The 18,448-nt window shown below is 41.7% G+C and overlaps 1 protein-coding gene across 1 annotated transcript in view; it reads right to left on the reverse strand.

Moving 5' to 3' along the window:
* Positions 1 to 12,954: 12,954 nt before the first annotated feature.
* The window catches only part of Smc1a (structural maintenance of chromosomes 1A), a 43,090-nt gene continuing 37,596 nt past the window's right edge, over positions 12,955 to 18,448 (reverse strand). The window contains exons 20-25 of the mRNA XM_028772622.1: positions 16,120 to 16,276; positions 15,564 to 15,718; positions 15,296 to 15,447; positions 13,853 to 13,922; positions 13,508 to 13,618; positions 12,955 to 13,223 (exon numbers count right to left, since the gene is read on the reverse strand). Coding sequence (XP_028628455.1) covers positions 13,140 to 13,223; positions 13,508 to 13,618; positions 13,853 to 13,922; positions 15,296 to 15,447; positions 15,564 to 15,718; positions 16,120 to 16,276 — 729 coding nt within the window. The 3' untranslated portion in view covers positions 12,955 to 13,139. The remainder of the gene's footprint in view (positions 13,224 to 13,507; positions 13,619 to 13,852; positions 13,923 to 15,295; positions 15,448 to 15,563; positions 15,719 to 16,119; positions 16,277 to 18,448) is intronic.

The raw sequence follows: 18,448 nt of genomic DNA on the forward strand, positions 1-18,448 counted from the left end.
CCACAGTTGACTGGAAAGAATGGCTTCTCTGATTAAAACTAAGGAAATGTCAGCAAACAAGCACGGATCATAAGGTTTCCTTTGAGAAAAGGCCACAAATGAAAGAAATAGTCCAAAATAAGCAGAGTAACTGGGTAAAGAATGTGTTAGCAGTCGAGCAGCCCAATGGTAGAGATCTAAAGTTGTTTTTTACCTCAGATATTTTCAGGCTGAAGGGCAGTGCATCATCTGTCAGATAATAATTGTTCTACTTTAGCCAAACATCACAAAAGAAAATTGTGGTCCTACTCCCACTACATTAACAAAGGCTAACAGTGAGTTCTGACTTCAACTCTCACTGGATAATGCATTACCCTCCTCTTCCCACTGCAGGTGGGACAGTTAGAGCTCCCATTCTCACCTAGCAATGAGGAACCCCTGGGGAGGGGAGGGTATCCAATGGAGACTGAACAGAGACTTTGAATATTTCTATAGCCACTGCTTTAATGGGGCAGGGTCTCTTCTTCCATCATAATAATAGTGTCTGACAATGGAAGCTAAAAGAGAATATTGAAATAAGATCCAGCATCACATAACACAATAGCCCAAATACCCAGGTCTTCAAATGACAATTACTCATCATGCCAAGAACCAAAAAAACCTCAACTTGAATGAGAAAAACAAAATGAAACAATAGACATGAGCACCAAGATGACAGAGATGTTAAAATTAGCTGAAAAGTGTTCAAGGACAAGGAGTCACCATCAAAATACCTTTAACAATTACAAATGTGCTCCAAACATCACAAATTAGAAAATGAGAAAGTGAGGTGGCTCAGCAGGTAAAGACATGTGCTGCCAAGCCTGATGACCTGAGCCTGATCCCACAGAGTCACGTGGTGGGAAGGAGAGCACTGATTTCCTGATTTCTACAAGTTGTCCTCTGACCTCCACATGTACACTGTAGAACACACACACACACACACACACACACACACCAATGTAATAATTTTTAAAAAATTATCAACAACTAGCAAAGATATAAAAGTAAATAAGGGAAAATCATGGAAACTTTAGAACTGCAAATTGTAACACTATAAAAAAATTCCTCAATAATTAAGACATAGTTATAGAAAAATGGAGGGACAAAACAAAAAAAATTAAAGACAGAAACACTGATGTTTTACAGTTTGGAAAAGTGACAAAAATAGACTGAGGGGGAAATGAGAACAACCTTAGGGACCTGTGAGACTATTGAAAAATATATGACACTATGTCTTTAGGATTCTTAAAGAAAAATAGAACACCTGTTATAAAATATTATGTCTAAAGCAGGCAGACACACTACTAATCAGACACCATCAAAACTGGGTCTTAGAAGAGTGCAGAGAGCCGGGTAGTCATAATATTTGGGAGGCTGAGGTAGGAGACTCACTTGAGCTCAGAAACTCAAAACCAGTTTGGTCAACATAGTGAGAGATGTCCCCATCACCCACTCTCTACATAATGGAGCAGTGCCTTCAATGTTGAGTGGGAAAATGATATGAACTCTCAAACTTTATAGCCAAGTATTGTGATAAAAATATTTGTTGCCGGGCGGTGGTGGCACACGCCTTTAATCCCAGCGCTTGGGAGGCAGAGGCAGGCGGATTTCTGAGTTTGAGGCCAGCCTGGTCTACAGAGTGAGTTCCAGGACAGCCAGGACTACACAGAGAAACCCTGTCTCGAAAAAACCAAAAAAAAAAAAAAAAAAAAAAGAAAAGAAAAGAAAAGAAAAGAAAAGAAAAGAAAAGATATTTGCAGATATGTAAAGTGAAACTTTACTTTCAATCAGTAAAGTCAATAAGAAGCAGCACTCACATGTCAATAGCAACCAACAGCTGTCTGATGGGATTTAAGGCTCACTCAACAGGAGAGAAACTATACCTGGTATATGAGACATAGCCAGCTTCTCCACGATCATGAGGTCATGGACCTTAGAAAAGAATCTCCTACCACCACTTTGTTAGACCAGCATAATTCTTTACTCCATTCTAAATTTTATCCTTATACCCACAGATAAGTGTAGCTACTACCCCTCATCAAAGAAGCCTTTCTTTACAACCTATGGGGAAGAAAACTACAACTTGATATAATGCAGAAATCATGGGGATCAGAGCCCCAACAGACACACCATCATCAGATCCCCTGTATCTATGGTCCAGGGAACATCATGAAGAGGAGATGGAAGGATTGTAAGAACCAGAACACCAGGAAGTCTGCTGTGGAACAGGCTCTCCTAGAAATGGCTGCATAAAACAGACTGGAAAAAATAGCAAGATTAATGGACATGTTGATGTAGACTGGGTAAAATTTCTCACTCCTAGACAGAAAACTACAGGCAACTAATGACTGCTTGGTGAAGAAGAATTAACCATTCTCACAGCCGAGCCCCCTTTATTACTTGTCTGATGTGGAGGGGTGAGCCTTCAAACCATGTACACACAGCAAAAATAGACACGGTGAGTTGCATTTATATATTTTATGCATATGTATACATACATACATGTATATAATAATGATAATCAAAGAGAAAGGCTATCAGGTTGAGAGGTTGTATGGGAAGTGTTCAAGAGAGAGGAGCTAGGGGGGGACTAGAAGGGAGGAGGAAAAGCAATGTGTCTCTAGTTCAATTAAAAACATAATAATTTTAATAAGAAGAAAAGAAATCTACTTTTTATATAACCTTTCTGTGAAAGCTACTTGGAGATGTGTTCCATCAAAACAATGGGAGGAAAAAGCAACCAAAATCAAAACCCTGAGCTCTAATAAACAGTGGATATAACCATAGAAACAGTAAAGAGAAATTCTAAAATGACAATCCATATTTGAAAAAGGACTGAAGGAAAGGTCTTCTGAGGAGGGTAAGAGCAAGAAGCAGACTTAGTAGAGTATTTTTTAATGTAGAATTTTTTAATTGAATTTTATTTTTTACCTTTTCACTTTACATCCTATTCACTGCTCCCCTCCTGCTCACCTCCTCCCACAATCCCTCCCCTTCCTCTCAGAATTTTTAATGCAGTGGAGATTTTGAAAAGAAAAAGAAAACAAATACACGATGAAGCAATAAGGTAAAAGAAGAAAAATTAGAAACCAGGAAAAAGAAAACTTGCTACAAAGCAAGAAATTATTAAAGTGTATTGGCTGGCTCTAAAAAGATTATTTAATCATATCAATAGGTGTTTATTGCTCTTCATTTTCTAGAATCATACTATAGACAAAACACCAAAAAGCACAAAATAGCAATCATAATTATAGAACAGAATTTACTCTCTGCCATCACTTTGCTAGACCAATTTTCACAATGTGAAAGTACAGATGAGAAGGTGAGATGTGGTGGTGGTGGCAGCAGCCATGCCATCGAGCAGGAAGAGTACGTATCCCAGGTCATTCTCAGCCACAAAGCAAGTTTGAGGCCAGCATGGGCTACATGAGACAATATCTCAAAGCAAAACACAATACAACATAACGCACACATAAATAAACAGCAAAAATAAAAATTGCCATGAACAAAACAGAATGCCTTTAAGATGGCTGGGCAGGTAAAGGCTCTTGACATGCAGCCTGATGACTTGAGTACAATCCCTGGAATCCACACAGAAGGAGGAGAGAACTGACTTCTGAAAACTGTCCTCTGCCCACACATGGGCTGTGTGGTATGTGTCTCCATAAATAAGTCTTAAAACTTTGTTTCAAAATAGATAAATAGCTATATTCCAGAAGTTGGATGGTCAGTGGGGGTGCCGAAAGAAAGAATATTTTCTTACTTAACAAAGCCTTGATCAAAAAATATTGTCTCGATCCAGGTATGATGGCATGTTTGCAATCCCAGCACTTGAAAGATGAAGGCAAGAGGAATAGGGGTTCAAGGCCAGTGCCAGCTACATAGTAAGGTCAAAGCCAGCCTAGGTTATAAGAGATCCTGTCTTAAAACCACCAAACAACAAACACACAAATAACAAGGAGGGAAATACTCTCTCTAGTTCATAGAAAAACAAAATGTTACTTCAAGTCAGAATGTTATCCAATAGTGAAATAAAATTATATTAGAAATAAAAATAAGAATTTAACTAGATGTGAATAATCAAAGAATACCGATGGTCAAAAACCACCAATGCATGTTGTCTGAAATTGACTGTGTTAAAAAATGTTCCCACAGGGTTCTGAAGAGATGGCTCAGTGGTTAAGAGCGTTTGCTACTCTTGCAGAGGACCTGCGTTCAATTCCTAGAACCCATATCAATTGCCTCACAATTACCTGTAATCGTAGCTCCAGGGGATCCAGTGTCTCCTTCTGGCCTCCGTGGGTACCTGCACACACGTTTGTACACACAGAGAGACACACATGTACATATATAAGTAAAAATAAAATATTGCTTTAAATTTTTCCTCATAGTATTATTACTTACCTGAAATCAGGTACCAAAAGCGAGAGTTGGCAGGGCAGTGTACTCTTACTTTCCATAGACCTTCTGTATGGAGTTGAGTTTTCTAGATAATATACCTGCATGACTTCTTTTGTTGTTGTTTTTGTTTTGTTGTTTTTGTTGTTGTTGTTTTTTGAGACAGTGTTTCTCTGTGCAGCCCTGGTTGTCCTGAAACTCACTCTGTAGAACAGGGTGGCCTCGAATTCATAGAGATCTGACTGCCTCTGCTTCCTGAGTGCTGGGATTAAAGGCATGCACTAGTGCCACCTCCAGGTGCATTATTTCATTTTAAATGAACACTTGATTTAAAAAAGAAAACAGATATTTTAAAAGCACAAAGGATACTCCTCTCCATAAACATACCTTCTATAGTGAGAATTCTGGAATTTTGGTTACTTTAAAAAAAAAACACAGAAATATTATAGGAATATGTTTTGTTTTAGTCCCAGGTGTGAGATATGCTCTGGACTGTCCACACCAGCTAACTATGATTTGCCTTGTGCTCTAGCAGAGGTGTGGTTTGGCCAGCTGCAGATAGTTTCTGTGATTGTGTGACATTTGGAATTCTGAGAATGTTTCAGAGGGTATATAAATGCTAGAACCCCGATAGGCTGGATTAGTGATTGTTGGTCATTCGTGGAGGTTGGCTGCAGTTTATTAGTAGTCAAGCTCAAAGAAGCAAGAAGAATTGGATTCAGGGATCTCTATCTCTCTCCCCTCTATCCTTCTTCCTCTCCTATACAATGATAGGGGGTGAAATTGGGAGCATGAAGAATGGGGAAAAGAACCCATAAAGTAGGAAAGTGAGATACACCCTTCTCCCCAGATTTCCTTGTCCCTCTGGACTTCTTCATGTAATAGTTTGGAAAACATCGCAGTCTCTTGAACAGACCCTGCTCAAGTGAAATTTGGTTTTTACAATTTGTTAGCTCAAAAGTGCCATTTTTTACTGCTATCCTCTTACTTTACACTTGAGCTCACAAAGCCCTTTTTCATCATCAACAGCTAGAATCCTCTCTGCTCTTAAACTCAACTGAATTCTACCATCTGAAAAAAAAAGAATAATACTGGCCTCTAAGCAGAATAACTTTCTCACTCGAGTCTTCATTCATGAGTCGAATGGCACTCAAGTACACTTACTTACATAACATTATTTATACGCCCCACACTTCTTTAACACTAGCTGTGGTAGTGAGATTCCTAATGTATCTGTCATTTTCCTGTTCCAGCTTCCCATTGTTCATAAGATCAAAACTAAGCTTGATTGCATAGCTTCCATCACTTTTACCACTGCATGGACCAATGCTAACTACTCCTCTCTGAAACTCGAATACTTTCACATTTCTTACTTATGCAACTCTTCGTAATGTTCTTTTGTCTCCTCCCCAATAGCAAACAACAACTCCTCTTTCAAGACTCAGTTGAAGTACATCCTCTTCTATAAAGATGTTACTGAGCAATTCCTCCAACCCACCATACTCCAGGGAGAACCACCCAATGCTTTCTATATGCTCACTTTGCCCCATCTAGACTTCTGTTATATCATCTGCTACATTTAGTGCACTTCTCTGAGTCACTACTTAAAATGTGCATTTCTGGAGGGTGGAGAACTCCGTCTAGCCGAGGGCCTGATGTGCAGAAAGGAATTAATATATGCTTGTAGAGCAGATATATGGAAAACTAGTGTGAGTGGATGCAGGAAAGGACAAACAAGTAAACATTCATCTAGATGCATAGATTAATAAGTAAAAAAAATGGATCAGGCAATTGAGAAAAAGAAATCAACAAGCAAATGATTGAAAAATACATGAGAAAATGAAGGCACAAGAGAAAGAATGAGTTCTCACCTCTGTGTCTTGCATCAAATTCACCAGGAAGAATTCCCCACTCTTCACACGTCTAAATTGTGCAAGTGTTAACCTCTTTTAAATGAAACACAGACACACTCTGATCAGTGATGGGCATTTAAAGCATCCACAGGGAAATGAGACAGGAAGGGCTTCACAAGCCAACTTGAAAATGGCTTATGATCCAAAGCAGCCCTAGAGCCTGCCGTATCTCATCACCCCCTCAGCTGCAGGCATCTGTTGCTCCTTTCTCTAGTGCCTCTCAAAATGGTGACTCAACTACTTTCTGGCTGTATTTATACTCCTCCTACTGTTCCTGACTAACTTCTCTCGTTTCCCTTGTCTCTAGCCCATGACTTTTGCTGCCTCCTGCTTCTAGGACTTTCAGCTTCCGCTGCTTTGTGGCTCTTGGGGCTTTAGCCATGGGTTTTCTTGTAGCTTCACTGGTCTGGTGACTCCCCCCCCCCACTGCCCCTTCTTGTCCCATTGCATTGTACTGCATGGTTCAAGCTATCTCGTAGCTCCTCTTACCGGCTCATTATTTCCGCTGTCTCGTGGAGCTTGCATATGTATTCGAGCCTTCTGCTGCTTCATGGATTTTACATAATCAGTTTGTCTTATGGCTCCTGCTACATCATGGCTACTATTGCTTTATGGCTTTGGCATCCGTTTGACTTTCAGTGCCTTGCTGCTTGATGGTTTCTGCTACCTTGTGGCCAGCCCTATGAACTCATGACACAAATATCTCACAACTTATGATTTTCGGAAAGATTTTTTTTATGTTATATATATGTGTAAGTGCCCGCATGTAAATATGTGCATCACATGTGTTCCTGGTGCCCACAGAGGCCAGAAGAGGGCATCAGATCCTTTAGAACTGAAGTTACAGGCTGCTCCATGGATACTGAAAACCAAATCTGGGTCCTTGAAAGAGGCAGCAAGCGCTCTTAAGTGTTGAGCCATCTTTCCAGTCCTATGATTTATGATTTCTACAGTTTTGCTGTTGCCAGGTAATATCTGGCCTCACTGAATTCTTATTGTTCTTTTATTTTGAACACCATAGAGTCAACTTCTCTGAAACACTGATTTTATATATTTGCCATTAGATATGTCTATCACTGGCATAAGATGGAATCCCTACTCCAGTCCACCTAACAGTATGCTAATCAATCTAGAAATCTGCTACCTTGGTCTAGATGCTATGCCAATCCAGTCATCTGTAGTCAGGCCTGTGAAGTCATGTGGTACAGTGTCTAGAGTGTCACAACTTACATTAGAGAAACCCCTTGGAAGGGATAAGGCAAAGATTTCAATAATTGTCAAAAGGGGGTAGTATAACGGGTAAGCATTTTGCTTGTCCTATTTATCCATCAACTTTGAAAGCTTCACTTCCCTGGCCATTTCTACCTGTCCTGATTAGAACGGGCGAGTTCCATTTATGGCTCCAATACTTCCTAGCAGTAGGACCATTGGGAAGTTAATTTCACTCCAAGGACCTTAGGAAATGAAGAGTCTGTGAGTTCCTTTATAGGTTTGACCTACTGGGCATCTCTTTGTACGTTATTGAATAGAGGATACATTTTATCCAGGGGGAAAAAAAAACCTTAAAAATATTGTAAGGCAGGAAAGAGGGAATTGGAGCCCTGGCTTAGAAGCGTCTCAATGCACAATAAAAGTGCTCAGACAAAACTTATTGAACTAGATGGATGATTCAGTGACTTGGGGGGGGGGGGCGGGGGGAACTATACAGTACACACAGTACAAGTACGCTGTACAAGTACAGTGCTTAACCTGAGGGGTGAGTTCCAGGTGCTGAGGAGGCTAAAAGAAGATTCTGATTCAGAGATGAAGAAAAGGACAAGAAGGATAGAGTAGAAATATGACTAGTCATGGCTATCCTCAGTCACCAACCACATCCCATACTCAAGTCATCAAAGAACATCTTTTTTAAAACTTAATTTGATGTATATGAGTGTTTTGCCTGCCTGTATGTCTATGTACCACATGCTTCCGTGGTGCTCACAGAGGCCAGAAAAGGACATTGAATATCATCAACCAGAATTACAGACAGTTTTAGGGACTTATGTAGGGACTGGTAATCAAGCCCCCATCCTCTGGAAGGGTGGCTAGTGCGCTTAGCTTCAGAGTCCCTGGGTTCATCATCTTAGCAGTTCATCTCATAATATTCAACCCATTTTGACTGTTCTTGTCCATAGTAGACAGTCTGGTCTTTTCAGTTCCTAGTCTCCATCTCCATCCTCTTCACAAATGCACTCATCCATACATTCCTTTGCTTGAAATCTCACCAGGTGACATTTTTATCAGGCGCTGTGCTTTCTGCAGGACTACGACAGTAAACAAGCTATCTCTAGCTGGTCGGCCCTTGTGGTTTGGTGTATTTGCTTGAGACAGATTAAGAAGCTTTATTAGCTGGCTGAACAGGAAACTGCAGCCACAAGTGTATAGAACGTAAACAACCCAATTCATTCCCACCCAGGCTGTCTTGGCTATTTGAGTCTGGTGTATTCTCTGCTTAAAGCTGTTTTCATAGTCTTCCCTCCTGCCCCGCCCCACCCCACCAGTCTTCAAGCTGTGATCCCCAAGTCTGCAGGACACTAGTCATTTGACAAGTAAGCACTTGAGGCTGAGGGCTTAGGCCACATGTGGAAATGGAAGGTTTGGAAGTTGGAACCGATAGATGGCCTATTTCTTGGGTACAGCAATTATGGGAACTAGTGTCCCCTAAGCCCAAACTCTAGCCATTTAAAACTTTGATGGGCTGGAGAGATAGCAACACAGTTAAGAGCACTGTCTGCTCTTCTAGAGGACCTAGGTTGGATCTCCAGCACCTACACGGTGGCTTATAACTCCAGACCTAGGGGATCCAGTGCTTCTTCTGACTTCTGTGGGCACTAGGCATGTACATGTGTATAGGAAGGCAAAACACTCATACACACAAGATAAAAATTAATATCAATTTTTAAAAATCATTTGGTCGCTGACTACTTCGAGCATTTCTTGTTGCTTTCCCACTGCAATCCTTGTGCTTCAGTGTTAATTGTTGTTTCTGGCCTTCAGATCTTCATATGCACTATCGCCACCACCCAGAGTCTCCTACTGGAACAAGTGGATTCCTATCCAAGTCTCAGTTCAGCTATTACCTCTGGCCTTCCCCAGGATGGGAAAGTATCTTCTTTGAATGTGTTAACATCCTTCCTATGCTTCTGACAAAGCTGATTACCAGGGATGTTTATGAATTGGCTTCCAACTAGACAGTGACTTAACTAATCAAAGGCAGGATAAATATTTGACTCATCTCTATATTCTAGGTGTGCATAACTAAGAGTTCCAGAATGAAGTGTCTAATTAAACGAAGATACCAGTGTGAAATGTACTCACCTCCTTGGATCAAGTTAATCGGGCCAACCTAGCTCCTCCTAAAGAATGGGGATTCTCCTTGGGCTCAGCTTGCTTAGAAACGTACCATGGTGTCTATCAAAAAGCAGTGAGCAAGAAGCAGGGAGAGCTAAGTGGAAGTCTAGGTTCTATCACTAATCCATTTGACTCTCACCTCCCTGACCCTGACTTTGAAGCTTCTTTGAAGTACTTGTGTTCCAATGTGCCAGGGCTATGGTCTAAGGCATCTCACTTAATCCTTTCTATCCCATAACATAGAGGGTTAGTTATCTGGGTTATTATCCACACCTACTGAATCATATTTCCAGAGGTGGGACCAGAGCAATTTATTTTTGAAAAGCTCCACATCCTTTGAAATGTGGGGGTGTGGAAGGTAACTGCTGATTTTCATTATAAGCCCTTCTGTACTATTTTAATTTTTACCTGCATATATATTGCTTTTATCTTTAAGGGGGGGGGTGTGGACTTCACCAGTGATTCTTATGTATATAGCCAAGGCTGTTAATCACCTCTGTAATGGAAAAGCACTGGAGTGGATTAAAGAAAAACAAACCTGGGTTCAAGCTCAGTGTTAGCTGGGGCATTTAACCCTCTGTGGAGGAGGCTCAGTTTTCTCATCTTTAAGGCACAGAGACTAGCAATTGCTATCTTTAAGAGTCTAGGATGAGACCAGTGGTGCTGGCATATGCTTTCATCCCAGCACTCCAGAGGCAGAGGCTGATGGATCTTGAGGCCAGCCTGGTCTAGTGAGTTCCACAACAGCCAGGGCTACACAGAGACCCTATCTCAGAAAAAAATCTGGGCTGTGTAGAAAGAATGGCTCAGTAGTGAGAGCACTTGCAGCTCTTACAAAGCACCTGGGTTCTAGTCTCAGCATCATCCATGGAGTGGCTTACAATCATCTGGTCTGTAGCTCCAGTTCCAAACGATCTGATGTTCTCTGGGTGTACACACAGAACACAGACATACATGCAGGCAAAACAACTTATACAGATCAAAAAATCAAAGAATATTTTAAAGCTGTCATAATAGATATGTCAGCCAAACCGCTTCAAATACATTCCACATTATCTTCCTCTCAGGGTCACAAGTAGACATTTTTATCATCTTTTAAAAAATGAAGAAACTGAGGCTCCTAGGGAACTTGTCCAACTTTCTATAGCTAGGATTAGAACTGAGTCTGATCCTCAAACTCTGGCAGTATTTGCAAATGATGGCACACGGGCCAAGGGTGGTATGTATCTTTGGGTGAACATAAGCCTGCTTAGTTATACCTTTTAACATGTATTAGAAAACATAATTATCACATTAAACCTGTGATTTCATGGATATTGCTACTTGAGATGAAATATGTAGATAGTTAGACCTCAGATTATTGCAAGAAAAATACTAAGTGAACAGTGCTAGAGGGCAGTTTAGAAATGTCTACTAGAAACAAATATAGAGATAGCGTATTTCCATAATTCCCTTTCTGGGAATCAACACAAAGATACACAGCGAAAACTATCACATGGTACAGCAATGCTCCTATGCAGTATTTTGTAATAGCAAAAACTGAAGTCACTACAGCACAAGAAAAATGGGTAAGTTAGATTCGGCTGACATAGGACGGCAATCTGCACAGCATTTTAGAGACACTGATCTATGCTGTACAACTCTCAAAAACATTGTTAGGCAAAGAAAGCAAACTGGTACAATTCAAAGTATCATTTTCGTTAGATACACAATGTATGTAAAACCTTAAAAACAAAGGCTTGATGGACAGAGAACAAAATGAGAAATTAAATGAAGAGGGGGAGTAGTTGGTAATAGAATGAGACTTTATAATAACATTCTTTAAACAGTGTTTTATTAAACTACACGTTAGGTTTTTGTATGCTTTGTATGTGTGTATGGGCACATGTCTGGGTCCCAGGGATCCAACCTAAGATGTCAGGCTTGGCAGCAGGTGCCTTTACCCATCAAACCATCTTATCAACACACAATATAATTTCTTAAAAAGAGAATGGATCCATGTACTTCTTGTGGTGCTGGTGTGAAGTATGGTGGAGCCAGTGTCTCACACACCAAACACCACTGAGCAACCAGTCCTGATTAAACTTTATCCCCTTGCTTCAGATTCCCAAGTGCTGGAATTTAAGGCATGTGCCATTAAGGCTGGGGAGATGGGTCAGTGGTTAAGAGCACTTACTGCTCTTCCAGAGGACCGGAGTTCTGTTCCCAGCATCCATGTTGGGCAGCTCATTAACTGCCTTAACTCCAGCTCCAGGTGATCTGATATACACATATATTACACACACACTACACATACAAAAATAATACAAACATAAATCGGAAAAAAAAAGGTTTGTACCACAACGTTCAGTCTGACTTAATTTCTAAAAACAAACAAAGGCAGAGGCTAAAGGTATCACACCAGTGACACACAGTCACTACAGCTAATGAGGTTAGTTCTCAACCATACCTTAACATGCTAGGCTGACAAGTGGCCTAGGCTTAGCTCCTGACAACCCAGATTGGGGCTCAAGCACATAGTTATCATACATGATTGATGCTACTGGATTCCTCAGGCTCTCTATTTATTAGATAAGCCCTATCTGTGCCCTGGCTCTTTTCCAGTAACCAATGTATCCAGCACCCAGAGGTGGCCACTCCTTCTGTTCCTTGTAAGAGTCGGAAGCCCTTCCAGACCCAGGAACAACAAGACAGGGCTGGCATGGAATGGTGCTCAATACACAGATAAGGTATCATTAAATCCTATGAGGAAGGTAAATGCTCCATCTTATAAATGAGGGAACCAAGACAAAGAAAGGTCAAATGATTTGTTCAGCAACAAACAGTTAAGTGTTAAGTAGAACCAGATCTGTAACTGTCTCTCCCCAGAACATCCTCTACTCTGACTAAATCTTACCAATTTGTCAAGGTCTGGCTCAAATGTGAGTTTTTCCACAAAGCATGAAAATGATAATCCTCTTATCAAGGTATTTGTGATATTTGGCTAATCAGAGTAATTTACAAACCAACCCCATTTCCCTACCAGAAAGGCATGGTCCCTGACTCAACTTAGCATTTTCAACACAGACCCAGACAAGTAAAAGGTATCTATTAGTGTCAGATGAACACACAAATGAATGAATACATGAAAGAATAAATGAGGGCAGTTTAGTGACTGCCACTCCTATGAGATCTTTTGCCCATCTGATGTACTGTTATCCTGTATCCCCATGGAATCAAATTCAGATTAGGCTCCATTAAAACGGGTCTCCAATATTTATTTTGCAATCAAACTACCATGCACACAAGCAATCATACATGTACATAAACATAAGTAGGCGTGGTGCTAGGCAATCCGTGATAGTGGGGGATGAGATCCAGGAGAGAAGATGGGCACAAGGGCAGCTGAGGGATCCAGACATGAAGACAGAGTTCCTGCTACTGTTCATTGGGGTTGGGGTTGGCATCTGGGTACTTGGTGAGGTCGAAGGTCAGGACTTTGCTGATCACACAGTCCCCTTGCTGAAGGAGAAAAAAATGTCAGGAGAGAATTAAGAAAGGTATACAGCCCAGGACCAGGAGCTGAAAAACTTCCTCCCTGCATATCTGCTCAAAGACCAGGCAATGCTTTTTTCTGGATGAGGGAAAACATTCAATCCTATGTGCCTTCTTTCTTTGCCAAACTCTGCACTTTTTTCCTGTCTTCACTGTCTGGCTGTCTCTGCCAAGATGAGTTGGCTAACTCCAACAAACCGAGATGACTGTTCAGAACCTGACCCCCTCCACTGCAGTCCAGCCCACCCTACCTCAGGATAAACTCCAATGAGGCTCTCAGCCTTGGTGTAGAATTCCTCCTTGAGAGAGATAACAATGGCCTGGAAGTTGCAAGTTGACTGTTCCTTGATGTAATTTGCCACCTGTGGAAGGAGTATTTAGCAGGGCTCAAGACTGAACACTCCCATTCTCTAGTCAAAGTAAGTAGGTGGGGGTGGGGGGTAAGAGAGACTAGGAAAAGGTTACTGATTATCAAATGAGGGTGACCCAATCCTCGTGGCACATAGATAGGCAGCAGGAATAGCTAGGGCACAATCAGGAAAACCAGCCCCCAACTTGGGGCCTCCCCTCCCAGGCCTCACTTTTCTTGAACCTACCTTGCCAATGTTGGTGTTATCCAAGGCAGCGTCAATCTCATCCAGGACGAAGAAGGGGGCTGGCTTGTAGCTGGGAGAGAATAAACAAATAAGTGTGCTAATACTGAGAAATGAGGGCAGCAAGAAGAGTGGGCCAGCCCCACGGTCGGAATAGGCCAACTACATTCAGAGACTAAATGACTCAGGTCTCTGAATTCCCTCCTTTGCATCTGGTTCTGGATGCCACTATCCCCCAAGGACCATGAAAAACAGTTTTTCCCCCCCAAGGAACTGTCGCTAATAAGCAAACAATCTAAGGGTCTACTATGTCTCAACACACATTATGATGACATGTGTCCTTGACTTCATACATGCTGCAGGTTCAGCCTAGAATGCTTGCTGGGTTCCTTGGCAAACTTTTCTTTTAAAAGATATTTTATGTGTATGAGTACTTTTCTTGAATGTGTATATGTGCACCATGTGCATGTCTAATGCCTACAGAAGTCAGAAGAGGGCACTGGACCCTCTGAAGCTAAAGTTATGGGTGTCTCTGAGCTAGCATCTGGGTCCTGGAAACCAAACCTAAGTTCTTTACAAGAGCAACAAGTACTCTTTTTAAGCACTGAGCCACCTCTCCTGTCTACATCACTTCTCATGCATTTTTCCCTGCCCATCATATACTAGGTTAGGTGGGCCTTTTTTATGTCGGCACACCTCCCACGTTACTGTCTGCTTATGTGTCTAGCTTCCTCTAGTCTTTGGGCTCCTTTGGTCAGAGACCATGTCTGACTCATCTGTCCCCAAGCTCCCAACAGGGTATGTACAGAGCTGCACTCAAGAAATGCTCATGAGGCCGGGCAGTGGTGGCGCACGCCTTTAATCCCAGCACTTGGGAGGCAGAGTCAGGTGGATTTCTGAGTTCAAGGCCAGCCTGGTCTACAGAGTGAGTTCCAGGACAGCCAGGGCTATAGAGAAAAACCCTGTCTCGAAAAAACAAAAACAAAACAAACAAACAAACAAAAAAAGAAATGCGCATGAACTAATGCTTTATAATCAAACATTAAGTTGTAGGGAGTCAAATCTAAACACTCCTGGCTGGGGACAGGGATTGTCAAGGTATGCCAGAGGTCAAAGAGGGCTTCCCAGAGGAAGTGAAGGAGAATGAAAAGGTATGTCATGCTAGATATGTATAGAAAGAGCTTACTAGCCAGCAACCATGTGAAGAAAACTAAATGAAACTAAATACATGCAGGAACCGGAAAGATAGCCGAGATGAGGGTAGATGGGGAAGTCAGGACCCAAAAAACAAACATCAAGGCCAATAGTGATGTGCTATAGTAGATAGGGAAAAGGGTATAATGACACTAAAACACCTTCACCTATGCAGATCTCTGTACATCACTAGGCCCCAGAGCCTCTGGTTGCTTTAGCTCTGTCTCTCCACCTTATGAGGCAAAGCCTTACCTGTGGATGGCAAAAAGCAAGGCTAGAGCTGCAACTGTCTTCTCCCCGCCTGACAAATTGTCCATAGGCCGGAAACGTTTGCCAGGAGCTACACAGTTATAGTTGATGCCATCCAAATAGGGCTCTTCAGGATTCTCAGGACCCAAGAATGCCTAGGGGAAGATACAGTGGGGGTGAGGACCTGCAAGCATGAATGAGCATGCTGATGGGAAGAGGGAACAGCAATTGAGAATGGTAGGAGCTGGTTCCATAAGGGGTTTCAGTCTACCTGGGCACTGCTGTTACGGGACAGAGCCTTATAGATCTCATCAATGTTGGTAGCCACAGATTCAAAACAAGCATTGAATCGGTCAAAGCGCTCCTTCTTTATCTGTTCAAATGCCTGCTTGGCCTTCTTTGCTCGCTTTCGTGCTGCTTCAAACTCTGCCAGAAAAAGGAGCAGATGATGATCTCTCAGTGCCCTGGGTTCTGCCAGGGTTGAGAACCACACCTGCCAAGAATGACCTGTAAATCCTGTAAATGAAAATTCTAGTGATAACCTATAAAGGGAGAGAAATGCCTGAAGAGGGCCTTACAAGGATTCGGTGAGTTGGCTACCACATAGTCTAGGCACACAACATACATTCCTCCATGGGCTCTACCAGCTACCAGCTTTATTGACACCATCATTTGCTCTGTAGCAAGCAAGCAGATAACCCCCACTGTTTAGGGCATCTAACAATTTAAAGCATACAATTATGTAAAAGCAGGAGCTGGTATGATATAGCAGCATACCTTCAGTCTTCTGTTCTCATTTGAAGCTCAGAAAGAAATGCCAGGCTTACCATCTGAGGTCTCCTGGAACTTGTCTCGGACACTTTCCAGCTTTTCCATGGCCTTCATGTTAGGGGCAGCAATCCGTTGAAGCACACTCTGCTGCTCATTCAGCTTTTGCTGGAGTGTGTTCATCTCTTGCTTGATTTCTTCTTCCGCCTGTGCATCCTGTAACCCCACACCCAGCAATAGTAAGGAGCACCTGAGCCCGAGTCCAGACCACCTGAGAGATGAATGGTGCTTGGGGATCTGCTCCTATGCAGAAGGCAAGTTCTTCTCCAGCTTGGCGTCTTTCACAAAATCTAGCTTGATTTGACTGTTCCAACTGTCACTGGAAAGTCTAGGTGAATGTGGCTTTGTCACCTATAGTTCTTTCTCCAGATCCTGCCAACCTATTTGTCTCTGGAGGAACAGCAGCTAGTGGTCCTCTCTGGCTCTTAGTTCAAGCCATGAGCCAGTACCACCCCATGGTGACCTAAAGGTCCACACAGATTGCTCTGGCCTCCACTTACAGATCCACGATAACTAAGGCAACACATGCTTTTCTCTTAAATCACTGTATTTGAGAAAATTGCACTGAGTTTTGGTTTATGGCCTCTTATAGCTACTGTAAATGCATGTTTGAACTTATGCCTCACTGCCACTCTTAATGACTACTTCACTGAATACACCAAGAGCGGTCCCTGTATTCACAGAATTTAGGGAGCTAACATAGAAACACAGCTAAGTACATAATCAGAATAGTGCAAGATGAATGGGAAGACAGTGACAAGCAGTGTGTTGAATCAGCACACGAGAAGGGAACCTGACTCAAGACTCTGTGGTGAGGAAAATCTTCTGGGCATGTGTGGAAGTTAAAGCCTATAGGACGCGAACAGTAGAAGAGGAAAGAGTAGATGTAGTTTTATGCATGACCGATAACATCACAGGCAAAAGCTGGGGTGGAGGTTCCTCATAAGTTAGTCACTGAATTAGAAGTAATAATCAACTTTAGAAGTCAAAAATATATATATATATATTTAAAATCAGTATGGCACTACTAACAATTTATGTGCATACATGATCATGTTCATGAATTCACAGAAATATGCTGGAGGAGCACAAAGAGAAGAAATTAGATAGACAAGCAAAGGACAGATTATAAAAGGCCTTATAAACATAGATTTTTATCTCAACGGAGACCAATGTGATTTAAAGAATAAGAAGGACATGGATATATTTACATTTTAGAAAACCCTTTTGGAAACAGAGAAGATCCCTGGTATCCTTGGAGGCTAGAAGACAGCAGTAACTGCCTTGGAACCAAACATTACAGATAGCTGTAAGCCATCATGTGAGTATTATCAACTGAACCTGGGTCTACTGCAAGTACAGTAAGTGCTCTTAACTTCTGAGCCATGTCTCTAATTGCAAAACTTTTATTCTAATACTGTATAAAATCTAAGTGAAGTGGTTCAGTTCTAAATGCACATGATCCATAATGAACAATAGCTAAAAATCCAGAGAAAAGCCTAGGACCACATGAACTCAACACTGAGTTCTATCAAACTTCATCCATCCATCCATCCATCCTTCCATCCATCCATCCATCCATCCATCCATCCATCCATCCATCCATCCTGAGACAAGATATCTCTGTCTAACAGCCTTGGCTGTCCTTGAACTTACAAAGATCCACTGCCTCAGCCTCCCAAATGCTGGGATTAAAGCACCACCATGCCTGGCAAATTTTAAAGGAAAATCTAATATCAGTATTTGTTAAACTGTTCCATGAAAATTCATGAAATAAAACCAGAAAGAACATAACCAATTTCACTCTTTGAAGCCGGTATTACCCTAATGTCCAAATCAGGTAAAGACACAATGACAAACAAAACAAAACAAAACAAAACAAAACAAAACAAAACAAAACACAATAACAAACTGTAGACCCAGTGTCCCCAGTGAACACAGAAACAGAAAATTTCAGGAAAATACAAACTGAATTCAAGAACACATCATGATCACATATCATGATCAAGTAGGTTTCATCCCAAGGATGCAAGGCTAGTTTAACATATGTAATCATGAATTCACAACTATGATCACCCACACAGAGCCACACCAGACAGTCCCTATCAATAAGTGGTAGAAGAAAAAGGTGCTTGGTGCTCATGGGGTCATCCCACTTACTGCTTACTGAATTTCTGACAGAGGCAAAATCACCTTCTCCAGTATGTACCCAGGGCTGAGACCAGCAAGCTCTAACAGGTGGCCCCAATCTGCACTCATTTGGACAACCCTGGTTAAACACACCAAGTCACAAAACAAGTAGACATGAACACAAGAAAGAGATTTATA

This window comes from Grammomys surdaster, unplaced genomic scaffold (assembly GCF_004785775.1).
Source record: "Grammomys surdaster isolate TR1022 unplaced genomic scaffold, NIH_TR_1.0 216, whole genome shotgun sequence".
NCBI classification, from domain to species: domain Eukaryota; kingdom Metazoa; phylum Chordata; class Mammalia; order Rodentia; family Muridae; genus Grammomys; species Grammomys surdaster.